This window comes from Equus quagga, chromosome 4, assembly GCF_021613505.1.
Source record: "Equus quagga isolate Etosha38 chromosome 4, UCLA_HA_Equagga_1.0, whole genome shotgun sequence".
NCBI lineage: Eukaryota > Metazoa > Chordata > Mammalia > Perissodactyla > Equidae > Equus > Equus quagga.
Genome location: NC_060270.1, coordinates 126,336,369 through 126,356,225, shown reverse-complemented (window position 1 = coordinate 126,356,225; position 19,857 = coordinate 126,336,369). Strand labels below are relative to the sequence as shown.

General features: G+C 38.4%; 1 protein-coding gene across 1 annotated transcript in view; it reads right to left on the bottom strand.

Annotated features, from left to right (window-relative positions):
• Positions 1 to 1,896: 1,896 nt before the first annotated feature.
• Positions 1,897 to 19,857, bottom strand: part of LOC124238397 (WD repeat-containing protein 75) — a 31,793-nt gene continuing 13,832 nt past the window's right edge. Inside the window, exons 6-21 of the mRNA XM_046659327.1 lie at positions 19,367 to 19,437; positions 18,046 to 18,165; positions 17,466 to 17,554; positions 14,455 to 14,613; positions 13,563 to 13,622; positions 13,356 to 13,471; positions 12,083 to 12,258; positions 10,738 to 10,895; positions 10,093 to 10,273; positions 8,832 to 8,926; positions 7,930 to 8,025; positions 7,116 to 7,285; positions 6,482 to 6,541; positions 2,907 to 3,053; positions 2,485 to 2,576; positions 1,897 to 2,221 (exon numbers count right to left, since the gene is read on the bottom strand). Of these exons, the coding sequence (XP_046515283.1) occupies positions 2,017 to 2,221; positions 2,485 to 2,576; positions 2,907 to 3,053; positions 6,482 to 6,541; positions 7,116 to 7,285; positions 7,930 to 8,025; positions 8,832 to 8,926; positions 10,093 to 10,273; positions 10,738 to 10,895; positions 12,083 to 12,258; positions 13,356 to 13,471; positions 13,563 to 13,622; positions 14,455 to 14,613; positions 17,466 to 17,554; positions 18,046 to 18,165; positions 19,367 to 19,437 (1,995 nt within the window). The 3' untranslated portion in view covers positions 1,897 to 2,016. The remainder of the gene's footprint in view (positions 2,222 to 2,484; positions 2,577 to 2,906; positions 3,054 to 6,481; positions 6,542 to 7,115; positions 7,286 to 7,929; positions 8,026 to 8,831; positions 8,927 to 10,092; positions 10,274 to 10,737; positions 10,896 to 12,082; positions 12,259 to 13,355; positions 13,472 to 13,562; positions 13,623 to 14,454; positions 14,614 to 17,465; positions 17,555 to 18,045; positions 18,166 to 19,366; positions 19,438 to 19,857) is intronic.

Below are 19,857 nucleotides of genomic sequence, written 5' to 3'. Positions count from 1 at the left end.
GAGAGAAACTGAAGTCCAGATTTTAAGGAACAACGTGGCCATTTCCCTTTTATCTGTATAGCTGTCTGTGGAAGAAGACAATTTTTCTTTTAATACTGCAAGAACTAGAATAATTCCCCACAACAAGGCTGTCATGTTTTAGAGTGAGTGATCAACTTTTTAGACAAAGGAATTAAACCCACACTTAAAAAGCAATTATTCCAATTATATAACCCCTATTTTAAAGACATGTTCCAAATTTACTTTGAAACTATGAAAACTTTCATACATAACTGCAAAAAAGAAGTATTTTTTAAACTCGGGGGTACCATGTCAGTGTCTGAATAAGGCAAAATAAAAATGAAATTTATTCGTGATTATGTCAATATACTCCACTCCCTGGGCTGAGAACACAGGTGGTTTGGGTCATCCTTGCCCTGGCTTGCTTAGAGCAGAGGTTCCATGACAGGAAAAACAAGCAAAGATTAGAGACTACTGTGTCTGCCCAGTTTGTAAAATGGAGCTGTCACCCTGAGAAGGGGCCACTGGGTCTGTCCCTGCTTCTGGAGCAGTGGCTGAGAGATTCTGCCCAGGGGCAAGAGGCAGTCCATAAGAACAGACTTCTGACGTTATCTGAAACAGTGTGAAGTTCAAGCTCGAGGGTGTTCTTGAAAACAGCGGAGATTTTGGTGATAGGCACTTAAGTATTTTAATTAAAAGAGGCTTGTGGCTCTGAGATCAACAAGCTAAACCATAAATCAGAGAGTTTACCAGAAAGAATCAGGAAAAGAGACAGCTGGAAAGAATCCTCCTGGGACCAGAATAAACCTCAAACACTGGCCTCACAAACTAACTGTGCAAAGGGACCGAAATTTAATAGATCAGACAGTAGAACAATTTATGCCTCACATAATGTAAATAATGTAAAAGTTTTTAGGTGATGAAAATGTTCTAAAATTGATTGTGGTGATGGTGCACAACTGTGAATATTCTACAAAACTACTGAACTGCACACTTTAAATGGGTGGAGTATATAGTTTGTGAGTTATATCTCAATCTAGCAGTTATTTAAAAAATACTATAGGCCTTACATGGATACCAACTCTCACATCCTAAAAATTCACTCAACAGCAATTTTGCGTACATTCATTTAGACGTGCTCTTATGATTTCTACACCTTACTGTTTTTGGATTAACTTTTTAATATAAATTTTGTAGAAGTATATAAAGAAAACTTCAAATGCTAAGTGGTTAAAATGTAGCAACTTCACTACTTTAACATAACACAGGGGAGACAGATTCTTTTCTACTAGCAATAGGACTTTGGTTAAAAAGTACTTCTTTGTCTCAATATACAGTTATAACATTCACAGAGTAATACCAGCTCTTCTTATCTTCCAAGGCTGTCATGAAAATTCTATTTACAAGTATGGCAGACAAGCCCTCATCTGAAACGCTTGGGGCCAGATATTTGAATTTAGAATTTTTCGGATTTAGGCAGCCCACGTTATTATATAAAACCCTCAGTGGGGTCTGTGGAACACAACATAATCAAATTATTCCTCTAAATTTCTCCAAGAGAAATAAATACACTTACGAGGGATGAATCAGGACTATAGAAAACCTTACATCAGGTTCAGGTCATATTTGGCCACCAAATGAATTTTGGCATCAAATTTAACAACAATATCATCAACAAAACCTTTGATTTTCAAAATATTTTATATCTCCAAATTGCAGATAAGGGAACATATGCTACATAATTTCAACTCCCAGCTCTGCTATATCTCCTGTGAAAAAAATATCTAGCTATTTTCTAAGGCTGATGTGACTCAAAATAAAAATGAGACGATGTGTATCTGAATGTACCCAGCAACTGGAACGCAGGATGCAAACACAGCTTCATATTACCAGTTATTTAAAAAGTAAAGTCTGTTAATATTTAATATTTTAAGAACAGAGAAAACATTAAAAAAGATGTTTTTTGAGTATCAACATACAAAAAAAAGTACAAGAACCCGCCCCCATCTCTAAGGCTTAAAGAGCAGTTATCCAGCTGTAGTCCACTTTCCTGAATTTTCTCAGTTCTTTTTCTTCAGATTTTGACAACTGATGTATAATGTCTTCACCCAAATCTGTGTTATCTGTATCCTGGACCTTTTCAGTAAAGTCATTTTCTTCATCTGAATCATCACTTTCTTTTTCTTCTTCCATATCCACATCATCAGGAATTTCTTCAGCACTTTAACAATAAGAGCACAAAATATAAACAACTACTTTTTAAAAATACATTTCTAAACAATAACTTCCTAATTTAAGACACCTATGTAGAAATATAATCATATGGACAAAGTACATTAAAAAATCTTGTTATTGGGTGCACTTTAAAAATTATGGGTTGTTATAAAGAGAAATACAGGGGAAGAATATTCTCTTAGAGGATAACACAAACTACACTGTTTCCCAAAACAGAATATCCAAATGTTACTTTAAGAACCACGTTACCTCTTAGACTCCTTTGACAGCAGCAAGGAATTTACAAACATGGAGCACAGGAAGGAAGCAGAGGGTAGTACATGGGCTGGAGTGTGAAGCAGCTGGAGTAAAAACCAAAAAATAGGGTTTCATTTAAAAACATTAAATGCCAAGAGCTGAACACAAGAAGCTTTCCCCACAGAAAAACCAAACCAAAGAAAAATCTACTCCCACCTTCCTACATTTATGCAAATGACAACCCCTCCCCTCACCCCAGGTCAGGCCACAATAATCCAAAATCATAAGTTTATGCTATTTGATTTGGGTTTTTTAAATGCACAGTATACAAACGATTATTCAAGTTATTTGTTAGACCGATTTTGTATAAAAACTCTAACTCAAGGTGCCTAAATGCATTTAATCTGTTCTGCATTGTTTTAATAATTACTCACCTCATTAATTGCAGGTATGTTTTCTGTTAGGGGTAGTTGTACCAGTTCATTCTCTAAAGCTGCATTTAATTTCTCATCCTGCTGTTGCCTGTGCTTTCCCAATATGAAATAAAATGGGGTTGTCGGAAGACTTTCTTCTGCTAGTAGCTATAAGGATTTTAGATAAAGGAAATTACTTCAGTAAAAAGGAGGAATTGTCCTTGACTCAGAAAGAGGTACGACAGAGTCATAAAATGTCAGGGATGGAAGGAACTTTAAAAATTATCTAATATGATTCTTTCATTTTACAGGTCAAGCAACTGAGGCCTGGTAGCCCACTTACTATGGGAAAAGCTAACAGGGGACACTCAGACGACAGAACAAAATACGCATTTACCAGTGTTTCTCCTCCAAATTCTACAAAAATGACAGTAAAGGAATTTTCAAAAGGGCATAAACCCACAGCGATAAAAAGTAACATACTGGAAGCCGGAAAGTAGGGTGAAGGGTGCTAAGTAACTGAGTATACCCGAGAAAGCAGAATCTGAAGCTGGCTGTGGGGAAAGCCAAGCAGCAGCCAAACTTATCCTGCGGAATCCTGCAAATGCTCAGGCACTGGTACTAACAGTAACAGTACTTCTGTAAAGAGCTAAACACCCACCAGGGAGCCCAGCTGAAAGTCTATTTAGAGAGCACTCAGATTCCCAGATCTCTTTCCCAGCCCCAGCAGAGGGCTGCAAGTAAATTCCTTGGAGAGCAGAACAAAAGTGCATCTCTAGATTGGACTGCTATGTGTAGGGGTGGTGAGGGTGGTGGTAGTGTCTTCACAGTCACAGCTGAAGGCAGCTCTACTTCACATAGGGTGCTTCTCAGAACACTGGCAGCCAGGCCAACATCCTTCAGGCAAGAACTTACAAGAATTTTATCCGGGCAGTTTGACCAGCCTAAAAAGACCTAAAAATAATGACATTGGACACTTTCTCAAAATAGCTCAGGCAGAAAGTGGAGGCCAGTAGACAAGTTCCACCTAGGCGGAGACCTCCCAAATTGCATTTTTTTTTTTGAGGAAGATTAGTCCTGAGCTAACATCAGCTGCCAATCCTTCTCTTTTTGCTGAGGAAGACTGGCCTTAAGCTAACATCCATGCCCATCTTCCTCTACTTTCTATGTGAGACGCCTGCCACAGCATGGCTTGACAAGTGGCACGTAGGTCCACACCTGGGATCCAAACCAGCAAACCCCGGGCCGCCGAAGTGAACGTGCAAACTTAACTGCTGCGCCACCAGGCCAGGCCCCACAAATGGCTTTTTTGTTCCCTTTTGTTTTTGTTTTTGAGAAAGATTAGCCCTGATCTAACATCTGCTGCCAATCCTCCTCTTTTTGCTGAGGAAGACTGGCCCTGAACTAACATCCGTGCCCATTTTCCTCTACTTTTTATGTGGGACGCCTACCACAGCATGGCTTGACAAGCGATGCCATGTCTGAACCTGGGATCCAAACTGGTGAATGCTGGGCTGCCGAAGCGGAATGAGTGCACTTAACTGCTGCACCACTGGGCCGGTCCCTTGCTCCCTTTTAAATAAGAGCAGACAGCTGAGACTCTGAATCAGACTCTCATGAAAACTTCCAAAATGAAAGACAGAGACCAACATACATTGAAAACAAAACAAAAAAAAGATAGAAATGGACCACGCAAGAGAGAGAAAAAAAAGTAGATTAGATGATAAAAGATGAAGAAATCTCTCAGACAACAGAAAGAAAATAAGAATATTAAAGCACCATTCTAGAAGGTCTAGAACTAAATGATAGGAGTTGCAGAAAAACAGAGAAAATGAAGGCAAAAAAGCAATTCTTCCTTAGTCACTTCTCTGATCAAAACTCTCCAAGGGGCTCTACTGAGAGGAAAAGCCAGTGTCTTTCATCAAGGCCTATTCTGACTGTCCTCTATAAAATGGGAGCTGCACCTCGTACCCTCTTTTCCTGTATATTCCTCCCCCCATAATTCTCATCACCTTCTAAAACACTACATATTTTACTTATTTAATGCTTGCTGTTTATTGTCTATATCTTGTTGCAGAGTGTACACACCACAAGTTTAAAAACTCGATTATTTTGTTCACTGATATACCCCAAGCATCTAGAACAGACCCTGGCATACAGATGATAAACAAGAAATTGTTGAACGAATTCAATGAGTCTTCAGAGGAAAATAAACAAGCCAGGTTACAGATAAAGGATCAAGAATACGAATGGTATTGGACTTCCAGTAACACCCCAAGCTATAAAATAATAGGAGAGCACCTTCAAAGTTCTACGAGAAAATGATTTTCAATTTATAATTCTATACCCAACCAACCAATCAAGTGGGAGAGAAGAGAAGCATTTCCAAACATGCAAGGTCTTAAATTTGCCTCCCATACACTAACAGAATGTGCTTCACCAAAGGGAGTGACCAAAGAGGAAAACTCCGGGACCTATTACAGCAGAGGTGAAATGGTGCCCAGAACGATGGTCACTGTAGGGCCTATGATGACTACTGTGCACAGGTTTACAGAGCAATCAGTCCAGACTGAAGCAGGTCAGAAGGCGCTTGGAAATATTTCTTTAAGACTCGAAAGAATGCTTAATATGTCTGAAAATTCTGAGAGAAGATTTACACAACTTCAGTAGAGTTTAGGGGGTAAATTAGATGAGAAAGAAATAGAAAACTAAGCAAACGAGAAAAGAAGGTAATCATTAACTTCAGAGGAAAAAAGCTGGGCATAAAAGGAAAAACAATCTGTCTATTATTACATGGCTCAGCTATGAATTGGTTTACATGGCTGTAATGATGAACGCTGACCTAATTTAAGATTTATCTACACTGGGAAAATTGGGTGACAGTAAAGGTGTGTGTGTTGTGTATTGGGGGGAACAGTGGTATGAAAAAGAGCCAGAACTTCAACTTCAATAGGTCATAGTTAACAGATAATACCTAAATCTGAAAAATTCAGAATTAGCAATATAAACATGTTTCTTGCAGATATGGAGGTAAATAAAACCTCCAGCTAAAAGAGCTCAAACTGATTATCTTTGTAGGTAATGACAGTGGGATTACGAAAGATTTTCCTGAAAAGTCTTGAAGAACTATTTGACTCTTTACATCGCAATTTGGTATTACAAATTGAAACTACATTTTAAAAGAGTAATATAACCCCAGAAGAGGCAAATAGTTTCCTTTTTTTTGAGGGGGAAGATCAGCCCTGAGCTAACATCTGCTGCCAATCCTCCTCTTTTTGCTGAGGAAGACTGGCCTGAGCTAACATCCGTGCCCACCTTCCTCTACTTTATATGTGGGATACCTACCACAGCATGGCTTGCCAAGCGGTGCCATGTCCACACCCAGGAACCGAACCGGTGAACCCCAGGTCGCCGAAGCGGAACGTGCACACTTAACTGCTGTGCCACTGGGCCGGCCCCGAGGCAAGTAGTTTTTAAGTGTATGGTTTTTAATTCCACTGTAGGGCAGATGAAACATTTTACTCATAGCTGAGTTCTAAAAGATAACCTTATCTTTGTAGGGAAGCAATGCAGTCTGCACCGTGACTATAACATACCTGTTTGCTTGTGGGTGTGAGTTTCTCTTCTGGAGACTTTGTACTTAATGTCAATAAACTCTGAAAAGAGAGACTGATTAATGATGCAAAAGATAAACTGCAGAATGCAAATCTAAGCAGATGTTAAAGTTAGAAAATGAGAAGGTCAATTTTTCATCTTGATATATACAGCTGCCCACAGAAAAGTATCAAAAGACTTAAAACATATTTAATAATTGCTGTGACAGTTATAAGATTGTTCTGAGAGATCATATTTAAGAACTGGTAATGAAATGAGATTCAACTGATGGATCAGCCTGAGGCCAAAGTTTTCTTCATGGCAAATCAAATACTAAAACCCCCCCCCCAAAAATCAACTATACTAATAATAAATACAATTTAAAGTATTGTAGGCATCTTTTTTTCTTCTTTTTGGCTGTCATGGAGTTAATGCAAACAGCATGTAAAGAGCCTCAAAGTTGTGGAGTGAAGCGTGCTAATATATTCACACTAGCAATACTGCTGTATTGAGCATATTAGATTATTTCTTTTGGGAAATATCCTTTAATGAAACTATTCTACCTGTTATGGGCTGACTATTACTCTCAAATATTAAAGCAACTGAAAATCACATATACTGAGGTGGGATGGTTACCTGCGATTTTGTTAGAAAGTAAAACTGGGATCTGTTCAGCCACTGGTAAGATTCTGAGGTGAATGATTCAGGAACATCTCGTGGGACAAACACTCCCCACTGGACTTCCTCCCTGGAGATATTCTTTTGAATATACAATGGCCTTGGCTCACTAGGTTTAAATACAAACACTAGAGAGAAAAAAACAGACAGACAATGACATTTGGCCTGTAAAGGTTACTTCTAGCCTCAGGTTGGCAGACCACACGAATCCTGAGACTTACCCCATTGAGTATATGGCCCAGGTCATAACTATTTTAGGCTTTGATTCAACAAATATCTACAAGGTGCCTAGTATGTGCCAAGCAGGTTAGGAATGAGGGCTATGAAGATGAAAAAGAAAAAAAGAATCCCTGCTCCAGAGACCAGGGTCCACTGCAGAAGACACACTGAAATATTATTGCAGTATTTTGTCTGAAGTACCAGAACAGAGATGTGTAGAAAGTGCCTGAAGAGCATAGAGGAGGAATGATTAAAGCTTCTTAGGGGAACTGAGAATGATTCAAAGGGGGGAGATTGATTCTGAAGGCAGTGTAGGAATTGGCATGTTGAAAAATGAGAAAGGTACTAGAGCTGTCTCAGAGCTAAGTACAAACGCACACATGACAAGGTGTCGAACAAGAATTCAAGAAAGGAAGGGAAGTGCCTCAGGCAAAATGGCTTCATATGAATATCTGATTCAAAGGCAAGTTTGACTCAAATTATATTAAAGACGTTAAAAAGAAAATTTAAGTACTCGATCTCTCCTTACTATTAAAGTATGGTCTGTACTTACAGTCTGAACCCATGGAAGAGTGAGAGATTGCAGCAATATTCTCTGAATTAAGATCAGGCTCCATAACTCTAACGTTTAATTTTGCACTCCATTCCACTGGGGATAAAAAAAAGTGATTCACTTCTAAGAAGAGATTTACCAAAAGCTTTTTTAACCTGGTTATTTAAAGTAGGTACTCTTAATGTTTATTGGGAGAATCAATTCCATTATTCTTAGGAAGAGGGATTTTACGCTTCCAGATAGCACATGGAGACACAATGAAATTATCTGTGGCAGGCTGCACTAAAGCAAAGGGCAGGAAGCAGAAAAATAACGTACTCCTTCCTCACACTATGAAATGGTTACTATTTCAGTGCAACTATTGTCTGGTGCTTTTTCACTGCTGCTAAATGTGGGCAAAGTGTTTACCAGAGTCTCTGTGGAGAATACACAAAAATGTTATCACACACATTCATCACCAAGCAACCATCATACCTTCCAAACATATACTCGAATGAGTAAAATAACACTAAGTCCACATTTGTTAGGAGGATTGTGGCAGGCTACATTCAAATTTAGAGCTATCAGGGATACCGCTGGTTAATATGCACTACAAATTAGTAGAAACAGTTCTCAAATTGCCATGAGGATGACGGAGGGCAACAGAAAGTCCTATGCACTGAAGACAGTGGAAAAAGACAAGAATAATGGTGGTCGATTTAGAGGTACTGACAATTAGGCAGTTTATAAATAATCTATTACAGGCCTAATACTTCATATTTGGTGGTATAATGTTATGTGAAAAATTACATATTCTCTGGGTAGGGACATGAAAATATGATCCACAAGTCCTAAAATGACAAAGTTTAATGGCCCCTTCCTACATGCTTTGTCAAGTCATTTTAGAGTAAAAAATATCTTACATGCACAACTGAGCAGATTCCAACAGCAAAGAATACCATTTTCAGTAGCACCAAGAAGATACTTTGAACAAGTCAGTCTCCCAAAGCAAAGGTGCCTAGATTAAAACCACAAGGAAGTTAGCAACAGTCAGTTCTAGCGCACTTAGTTACAAGGGACTGCAGACTTCCGAGACAGTATTAGTCTTATGCAATGCAGATTTCTAGACAGACACCTTTTTTTGGTTTATAACGATCCTGCAGAAAAAAGGGCTAACAAATACAAAAGGAAAAGTTTATTTAGCTATTTTGTTTCTGTAGGAACACAGATTTGATGACCAATTCTTTTCTCTCATATGTTCTGCACTATACTAATAATATACATGGACAAAATATATGTGAAATGCACAAAGTCACTTAACAAAAACTCTTTTTTGTGCTTGTTTACCTAGAAGAGGTAAATTTTCAATTTTAATTCTTAAGAAATTTTTAAAAAGTAAATTCAGGGGCCAGCCCCATGGTCGAGTGGTTAAGTTCGGGCGCTCTGCTTTTGTGGCCCAAGGTTTCGCCAGTTCAGATCCTGGGTGCGGATACGGCACTGCTCATCAGGCACGCTGAGGCGGTGTCCCACATGCCACAACTAGAAGGATCCACAACTAAAATATACAACTATGTACTGGGGGGATTTGGGGAGAAAAAGAAGAAAAAAAAATAATTAAAAAAAAAAGAAGACTGGCAACACTTGTTAGCTCAGGTGCCAATCTTAAAAAAAAAAAAAAAGGAAATTCAGAATCAGACATATTGGGAATTAGAAACCATTTCATTAGCCATCTGCCATTCCGTCCTCAAATGCCCAGTTACCTGAAGTAAAACGGAAGAGACTATTATCTTCCCCAGCCCGTCTTAGAAACAATGAGGCTTGAGCATAACACAGTTTTTATGGGGATACACAGAAAATAAGCATTGTTTGGATCTACTGAGGCTTATGCATATCTTCTATTATTATGCAGCGCAACCATGAAAAATATTTATTACAAAGAAAAGTCTGTAGGCCAAGAATTAAATGTTAATCCTGATTTCAGAAATGGATAAGAAATCAGCACATGGTTCATGTACCCAGAATGCTTAGGTTCTCAGCACCTTGGTTAGTTTCTGGCCTCAGTGACCTACAAGCTACCGTTAGACAAAGCATCAATTATTAGTTAATTTTATGTAGAAAGACTTGTTTAAATTAAAAATAATATAGTACTATATACTCCCCATACTCCCCAAATTATTTACCTACCTTATTTTCCCAGCTCGTTGACAAAATGTACATTTAAGTTCCCATGTCTCTGAATCCCATATTGTAACTATTTCCTCAAAACTAACTGCTAGTAAAGAGCCATCTTCAGAGAAACAACAGTTAGTTGCTTGGTATTTGTGATAACTACCGACGAAGTCACAGGTCCAGCCAACAGCTTTTTCTGTGGAAATATAGACCATAGAGCTCAGAAATGGTATAAATGCTAGGTAACATTACAGGGGACTTATATGCAGTAAGGATTAAGAAGTAAACAACCTGCTCCCCAAATCTTCAGTCAGAAGTGCCACAAAACTCTGACTGGTGTGAACCGCACATGCTCCTTCCTGGAGACCTCGACCTCCCTCTATGGGAACAGTGAAACGACTAATCACATAAGCCTTTCTTAACTTTACCCTCACAAACTGGAACAATCAGCACACGATTAATCAAGAATGCCATTAAAAAGGTAAAGATTTGCGGAAAAAGGCACGTAAAAATGTAACTCTCAAATCTTTTTAAAATTGGGCGACATCCTATAGAATTAAATGAGGTAGAAAATGTTCTCCCAGAATGGATGCAATTCATGAAGATAAATATACCAATTCTTAAAATTGTGTACTCACCCTATATGTTTAACTAACTTACTGTATATGTCAGAATCATCTGTTAATATCCACACTTTGAAGTGACCATCTTTACTAGCTGTAACCAAGGTGGGGTTTTCAGATTTTTCTGCATTACAGAAACAGAGAGCTGTGATGTGGTCTTCATGTGGCATGTTAACCTTTGTATTAAGAACAAACCTAAGAGGAAGGAAAGCACCAATTTATTCTTAGATCAGGACAACACAACATACCGTCATGAGCATAAGAATTTCTTACATATTGTACATTTTACAGTAGCATCTTTAAGGATCAGCAAGTGATACATTATCACCAAGAATGACAACTGAATGCTCTATCTCTAGTGGCCACAGGATGCAGAGTTCTAACTGTCTCTGTTCTCATGTAACTTTCATAATATAGCGATACTTATGTATAGTGTCAACTTACTAATACAAAATGAGTATAAAATAGGGGTCATTACAAAATGATACTTGGAAGCCTACTATAACAAACTCTGCAGGAAAACTGTATAGAACCTAGAGGCCTCACTATCTGCTTTTGAAAATCAGCAAAAAATGGAATGACTGTAAAAGCCCCTACCTGTAGCAAGAAAATACAGAAAGAAAACTACCTATCTGAACTGCCCTGGTCAATGTCTAATATTTAGTCATCCAAACTACCTCTCAAAGCTGGTTCCCAGCTTGGCAGGGCTCTGCTGTGAATGAATGATAACCTACGCCAGCACTGTGTTCTTAAAAGAACATCAGGGCAAGATAATGGTGAGATTCTAAGAAGTCCAGGATACAAGAGGGGTGACTAGAGACAACCAATTAACCCCTCTGGGCCTGTTCCCTCACTTGTAAAATAAGCTAATCTTACACTATTCCTGTGAAGACTACAGGATAGTAGGCACATACAAAAGCATGAAGACTAGTTCCATGATAAATGGCTACTGTAGCCGTGGTCTGAGAAACCAGTGGGCTCCCTATCTTCTCAAAACACACACACCACACCACACCACACTACACCTCTGCTGCCCACCACGGCCATTTTTCCAAAGGTAGCATACTGTTAATAAAAGAGCAAAGAACTAAGACATTTGGATTCTAACCCTGGATTTGCCTGGAATTAGGTATTACATCCTTAGGGGTGCCACTTTCCCATGTTTCCTCATTTATGCATTGAGATGACACTACTTGGAGGACACCAAGGCTTTCTCAGAGCAGAAAGCTTAAAGGCTTTATTAGAAAAATAATACCTCCCTCATTGATCTAAATCCAAAACTTATCAAAATGAAACATCTTAAAGACCGACAATTGAAACCATAACATACAAAGTCAAATATTTTCTACTCTGAAATTAAACTGCTACATAGGTAGTATTACCCTTGTGTTTTCTTATTATACATCCACAGTTTCATTTGCAACTCCAGCTCTGTTTCCTTTTCTTGACGTTGTTCTACCGTTGCAAGCCAGTTACCATAGCAGCCAAATGCAGCCTTTGTTAGCTCAATTTGGATCAGACCGTAATCATTGATATATTCTTGCTGTACAATATCCAACTGATGGATTAAAAAAAATCCAAAATGCTTATTAATGTAAATACATAAATGTTAAAGCTTTCAAGGAATGGTAATTAACTACAAAGACAACTTTTAGAATCTATAGTAATAGATTTTTAGATAAAAGGGAAAAATGAACCAATTGTGAGTCATGGACATCAAAACTGCCACTAAAAAAGAGAGCACATTATACAGTATCAACTCAGTGGTGAATATTCTATGACCTTGAACTTTAGTAATTACTATGATTCATTTGTATGATACAGTAGAACCTCTGGCTTAATGTTTTTCTATTGTTTCTATGAATAAATGGCTTCACATAAAATCTCAAGGCTGGATTCCACAACACTAAAAACAAGAACAACAAAAATAACACCTACAGTTTTTAAGAAGTGAAAAAGTAGGTGAGCATTTTATTTATGACTGTTCCTTTTATTCAATTTCCTCATCTATTTATTAAACATGTATTTAGTGTCTATTATTTCCAGGCATTATACTGGAAATGTACAAAGATTAATAAGTTTCCTTTCTTTGAGGAGTTTAAAAGCAATGGAGAGAAAGAGATCAAATGTTACAGCTGCGATGATAAAAATCTGTAAAGAAATCTGTACTATAGGGCACAAAAAAGAAGTGGCAAGTCTCGATTGCACTTATCAGGATTAATAAGAAGCATTCCTCTTTAATCTACATGGAAAATTTTATCATTGGTATGTACATACGACACTGCTTCACCATAAAGCAGAGACATATTTGTACTGTCAATCCCCACATTCTCATTTCCTTCTCCTTGGGACTCAAAGGCACAGATGTATGTGACAGCTAACTAGAGTGCAGTCGGAAACAAAATAAAATACACAAAGAGAGAGCCAGCACGAGAGTGGCAACTGGCTTACATGTAGACTCAACCTGCAACTGTGGCCTCAACAGAATCATGCTGTAAACAACTGAACTAAGTACTCCAAAGACACAGTGACTATGTTCAAGGAAACATGGGCAGAGGATCTTGTTTTAGAAGCTACTAAATAAGTTATTTGACCCAGTGGTGATGTAAAGAGCTTTCACTAATTTTACAGCTAGTTAATGAATCAAAATCATACGTTGTATAACTGCTTATCACTCTGGAGAGAATAAAACTGCAAGTGGCCAGGTTTTCCATTCAAAACCAAAGCTTTAGTTCTTGGATCAATCATCAAACCAGTAAAGATATTGCTGTCTGCAAAAAAAGTGACAAACAATAGTTGAAATCAGACAAATATTCATTTTTAAAATGTACGTGATTCCAAAGCCACTGGCTTCTGCAATACCTTTCACTAGGCCTTGAATTACTGCGGATGCCTCAAGGTTTCGGTGAATGACTATTATCTCTGGGGAAAAAAACCAAAACAAAACACACTGATGAGAACTTAAAGATAAGAAAAAAAATCACTTGAATTTTTAACATTCTGAAACATACCAGAACACAAAACAAGTGAGCAAGTTCAATTTACTTGGCGTGTTATTGGAAAATCAAGAATGTATTTTGCAATTTAGCTAGAAAAACTAGATGTGGGGATGGGGGTTTTCCTGTCGGAGTTTTTAAGTTTTATCAGCTGTGCCTATGAATATATTTTAAGTGTTACTTCAGAAACACATACACCCTAAAAGAGACAGATAGTTCACTTTGAAATGAGTCATTGCACTAATGGATTGCTCAGAGTTATGCACTATGGTATCTATGTTTAGGCTGAGAAGTAACAGAATGAGCAAAAAGTTTTGGAGGAATACAAGATGCCTCCCCTTCTGTCAGACTCCATAGGCTCCCACACTGAGATAATGGCTATATCGAAGGAGATCCTCATAGTGTTCTCTTGAAAATGCCATTATATTTGTGAAAGCAAAAGGCCCACTTCAAATCCCTCCCTTTACTTTCCCACATCATCCCACATGAAAAGGTTTTGAAATGTACGTGGCACGACAATAACCAAATTCACTCAGCCCCACATTTTCATAAAGCAACTCTGTAAATGTTGGATTCTGGTGGCATCTAGGGGCAGAAAGGGGTAGAGAAAAGAGGAAGAATGGAAGAAAAAATGCTCATTAAATCTTATGCTACTCTTAATTAATTTTAGGTTTCTATTTTCCATTCCCTACAGATGCTAGTTAATTTAGGCATTACACACAAATTATGTTTCCTCATGACAGCAAATTTCAACTTACTATTATCAGAGTGAGAAGTACAGAACAAATCCCCCGCTGGGGAGACGGAGATATGTTCAATAGTAGCTCCTAAACGGGGGAGGAACTCCTTATTCTTCTCTGCTGCATCGCGCCACTCGACAAGGACAGACTCACGGCCACCACTCAGCAGACTGGTGCCTTCTCACCCATCCATAGAAATGAAAAGGACGATGTTTGGGGGGAAAAATAGAAAGAAAAATATAACCAACATTTTAATTTCTTCTACCATGTTAGAGAAATAAACTACTTTGAAGAACATGCAAACAAGTGTCTTTGTATCTCTTAACTATCTTCCTATCTTAAATCTTAAGACAAAAGATTTAAAGATCCTGGTTTAGGAACTTTCCTTTCTAATGACATCTGACTAGTTTGGTGCTGACCAACTCTTCCACCACTAACTAGAAAAATGAAACAAACGTCCTCTACGCCCAGATGGCTTCACTGGTGAATTTTTCTAAGCATTTAAGGAAGAAATGTACCGATTTTACACTCTTCCAGGTGACAAAAAAAGAAAGAACACTCCCCAATTTGTTTCACAAGACCAGCATAATCCTATACCAAAACTTGTACTTTGTAAGAAAATTACAAGCCAATTTTATGACAGATGAAAATTCCAAAATAAAATATTAGTAAGCTGAATCCAATGATACATTAAAAGGCTAAGATGTCATTGCAGAGTTGAGTTTATTGCATGAATGTGAGATTATTTTAACATTTGAAAAAAAAATCAATGTAATAAATTCCATTTACATAATAAAGGGAAAAATCATGAGTATCTTAATAGACGCAGAAAAAGTAAATGACAGAATCCTACACCCATGATAACAGCTCTCAGCAACCTAGGAATTGATGAGACCTTTTAAATTGCATCAAGGATACCTAGCGAAAATCTATAGCAAACATCATTTTAAGTGGTCAAATACTGAACACCTTCCCCTGTGACTGGGAACACTATTAATCAATTTTATTCAACATTAACCAGAGGTCCTAGTACAGAGAAATGAGACAAGAAAGGCTGAAGGATTGGAAAGAAAGAAGTAATTGCTTCAGTGCTCACACACAGCATGACTGGGTTCACAGCACAGCCTAAACAGTTTATACTGCTCATATCTGCCTTAACTTACAAACAGCTCTCAGAACTATCATTTGTAGTTCGTTTACACAGACAATTAACTCATACCTATACAGGGACAATACTGAGATTTCATGGTCAATGATGTACTAGATTTACCATTACTTCTCATTTACAAATATTCACACTGCTTAAAAATATAAAGAATTCGACTCTCTTCTAGCCAAGGTTACCTGCGGTACCTCCTGTATCAAAGCCCTAGCTCAGAGGTGCTTTGTATTCCTTCTTTACCATTCTTCCAGTGCCGACTTAGTCTAACTACGTATTCCTTCTTCCCCACACCCGACCCGAAAAGGCCAATCTTCAATGTCCCAGGGCTTAAGGAAAGTACGGCAACCACAGAAAGCTGTGACTGCTAACTAGTGAGAGAGGAGGTGGAAGAGATGGCTAAGAGCAACAAAACAGAGAAAGGTCACAGGGACAATAATATCAATTGGTCTTGGCCCTGATTTGCGCAAAAGCCACAGAAGGGAAAAAGAAGCTGAGGAGGAAGGGCAGACGAAACCACCTCAGATTAGGAGAGAATAGAGGCTCTGCCTAGAACATTACACAGAAATGTACACACATGCCACAGACACACTTATTTGTATTTCTGAGGGGTGAGGTGGAGAGGAGGGTGGAGAAGATGAGTAGCCTACATCTTTTATCCAGAGGGTTAATAAGCTTCTCCTTCTCTTTCTATTCTCCTGTATGTCAGAACTGTATTCCTGAGTATGTTAGGTTGGGTCCCACCCCCACACCAGTCACTGTTCCCCCAACTCAAAGCACAAACAGGCTGAAGGTGCCTCCTACTTTCTGAGGCTCCAGTGAGTTAAACCCAAGTAACCCTTAAGGAAGTAGAGCCCTGGCAGGCTCCAGGAAGACGTGCAGAAAGAAAAATCACTTTCTCCAGGCATGTAATCTTCTCTAGCATCTAGCCCCCTTTTTCCAGGACCAGTCAAAATATGCCCACATCACTTTCACCACATGAGTGTGAGGATGCTAAAAGTAACCAAAGACAAAATGTCCTTCTCTAAACTTCGGTTGAAGATCATCCTATTTTCAAGGAAGAGTTTCATCTGTTGCCAATCTTCCTCTTTTTGCTTGAGGAACAGTCGCCCTGAGCTAACATCTGTGCCAATCTTCCTCTGTTTTATAAGTGGATCGCTGCCACAGCGCGGCCATTGACGAGTGGTATAGGTCTGCGCCCAGGAACCAAACCCAGGCCTCTGAAGTGGAACGTGCTGAACTTAACCACCAGGCCACAGACCGGCCCCTCAAAGAAGGATTTTAAATCACTACAGCCATGCTCTAATGTGGCGTACATGGAACAAAGGTCTGAATTAATTTAAAATTGTGACCGTGAATGAGGCAATCTAACAGTCAAGAACATGAACTTCTGAATTAGACCTAGGTGCAAATCTCACTAGTCATGTGACCTTAGGCAAGTTGGTTCTCAGCTACAAACCTCACCTCCTTCACCTGTAAAATGAGAATAATGACACCTACTTCACAGGGTCAAGGATAAAATGAGATGATGTAAAGCACTAGCACAGTTATTTGCACCTGATAAACTGTAGCTACACTTACGGACAACAAGCACTTGGCTATGGAGACACACATTTGAATTTGAACAGGTTCTTTACGTTAATAACAGAGACTTTATCACAAGTGTACACCTTAATACTCTGAAGGGCTTTGAAACCTAAAGTATATGGTATTGTGCTGAGCAAAGTCCAAAACACAGGGTGAGAGACAAGTGTTCACAATTCGTTTGGTCCATGCAATTCTAAGGCTTTCAAATTATAAAACACAGTGAATTAAAATACTTGATCCACATACTTCAGAAATTCATTGTAATTATTAAACTTGCACTCACCTGTCACTGAAAAAGCCAAATCCATAACCATATCATGGTGCCAATGTAAACATGTGTATGTATATTTCTTATCATCATCAAAATTCCTCCTATTGGAGAAAACCAAAATTCTCAATTTGATTAAAGGCATACATTACGAAAATAATGTATGCCAAAAACAATAAATCACGGTATGAAGCTTATAGGTCTCACTGTGCAAAAAGTACATTCTGTATTTCTAACCAAAGTTATTTCCACAAACAACAGGCCATCATGGTATCTTACTAGTTAGATATTCACTACTGTCACTCCTTCCTTTTTAGAGGCTTGCAAAAAAGTTCTCTTCAATAAAACAATTATAGGCAGAATGGCATTTTTTACTCCTACAAGGGCAAGGTTGGAAATTCTGAAACATTAAGTCTCTGCAATGAAGCGCACAGGAGGACGAGAAAGGGAGGGAGGAGGTCAGCAGAGCCCAATCTCCCGTTTTTGGCTTTTCTGTACTATCCCTTCTCCTAGACCCAGGAAGTGCGCTGCTCTACAGGACTAACACACAAGAGTTCACAAATGATCACCACGCTCGCTTCGGGAGTTAACTGACCAAAGACGGATCTTGCCATCCTTGTGACCAGTTGCTATGCAATCTTCCTTTGGGTGACATGCCACACACGTAAAATTGTTCTTAGCATGCTTCTTATTTCTTGATGATGATAAAGTAAACCTAGAAGAAAAAAATTTTCCTTTGATTATTAAAGCCTCTTTGTAAGTGGTGATGTAGTTAAGGAAAAGGGAATTCCCACCCTTATCAACCAAAACTGGAGAGCTCTCAGAATTCACTGAATATAAATGCATGGTTTAAAAAAAAATTATGATCAAGAATCAAGAGTTTTGTTTTGTAAACATTTATTAATATACAATATAAACTTCACATGACTAACATTCTACCATGGTAACTTGTCTATGGAGGTCACTGAGAGAGAAGTGAAGAAAAGCAGTCCTTTCAGTGGCTTTTTGCCTGGACAAAGTTTGTTCAAATTTCTTGTTCCTGTTGAAGTTAAGTTCTAGCATGAGGTATGAACAAGTCTAAGAAATCTGAGACAACTGGCTAATGTGTCCAAAGATGTCAGGATCCTTCTTATATTGCAAAGAAAAACAAACGTTAATCTTGGTAGGGTAAAAGGGAGGAGGGGGCAGTGCCACTTGAAGAGTGACTACTCATACTTAGCATGAGTTTCTTTAAAAGTTACTTCACTCATCTTTACAAGTCTATTAGGTAGGTATTATCCCCATTTTAAATATGTTAATTTGAGGTACAGCAAGGTTCAATGGACTAAATTTGACTTGTTTTAATTCCAGGTATCCCAAAGCCTATAGTCGTTCTGACAGCCACAAAATGGCAATGAAGATCACTTAAGAAGCCTTATTAAACTACATCCAATTTTGACAACTAGGATGCACACCAGAATCCAGGTGTACAAGGGGTTTTGGCTGGACAAAGCTCCCTAGGTTTTTTTTTTTTTTTAGAGATTTTATTTTTCCTTTTTCTCCCAAAGCCCCCTGGTACATAGTTGCGTATGCTTAGTTGTGGATCCTTCCAGTTGTGGCATGTGGGATGCCACCCCAGCATGGCGTGATGAGTGGTGCCACGTCCGTGCCAGGATGTGAACCGGTGAAACCCTGGGCCCCTGCAGCAGAGCACACAAACCCAACCACTCAGCCATGGGGCTGGCCCCTCCCTAGGTTTTTGCGACTAACGATTCCCTCAACCTTACCATTCTGGGTTAAAACTCGACCTCTCTGTTTGTGGTTTCACAGTCACTTGCAACATGAAGCTAGAAACAGCTTTGGCTCAGAGGTATGAGAGTGAAATAAAACTATAACAAATCTTGAGTAAATAAAGCTAACAAAAAGGAATTCCTTACCTCGATGTTGTTTTCTTTTTGAAAAAATAAACAGACAAGTAAAAGTCCCGTACTGCAGCAACGTATTCTCCCTGGTATTTCAAACACAACATTCAAAAAATTAGAAGAAACATTCTCATCAAAAACTTAACACAGTAACAATCTTTTTAGATTACGGGTATATTAATATAAAATGACTATGCCATAGTTTAGCTATGGAAAGGATAATCTTACTTTTAAAACAATCATAGAAATTAGAAGACGAACTTAAGTCCTAGAACTAGACTCTCTAGCTTTAAGTATAATGATTTAAATTTTTTCCATTGAGGCATAATTTACATACAAAAAAACGCACTGTGTGATGTACGTGTGTCTCCACGTAACCACCACCACAATAGATTTAGAACACTTTCTTCACTTCAGGAATGTTCCCTGTTCCTCTTTCCAGTCATTCCCCAAAGCCCCCACTCTTATCAGCAATTACTGATTTCTATCAATAGTTTCCTTCTCTG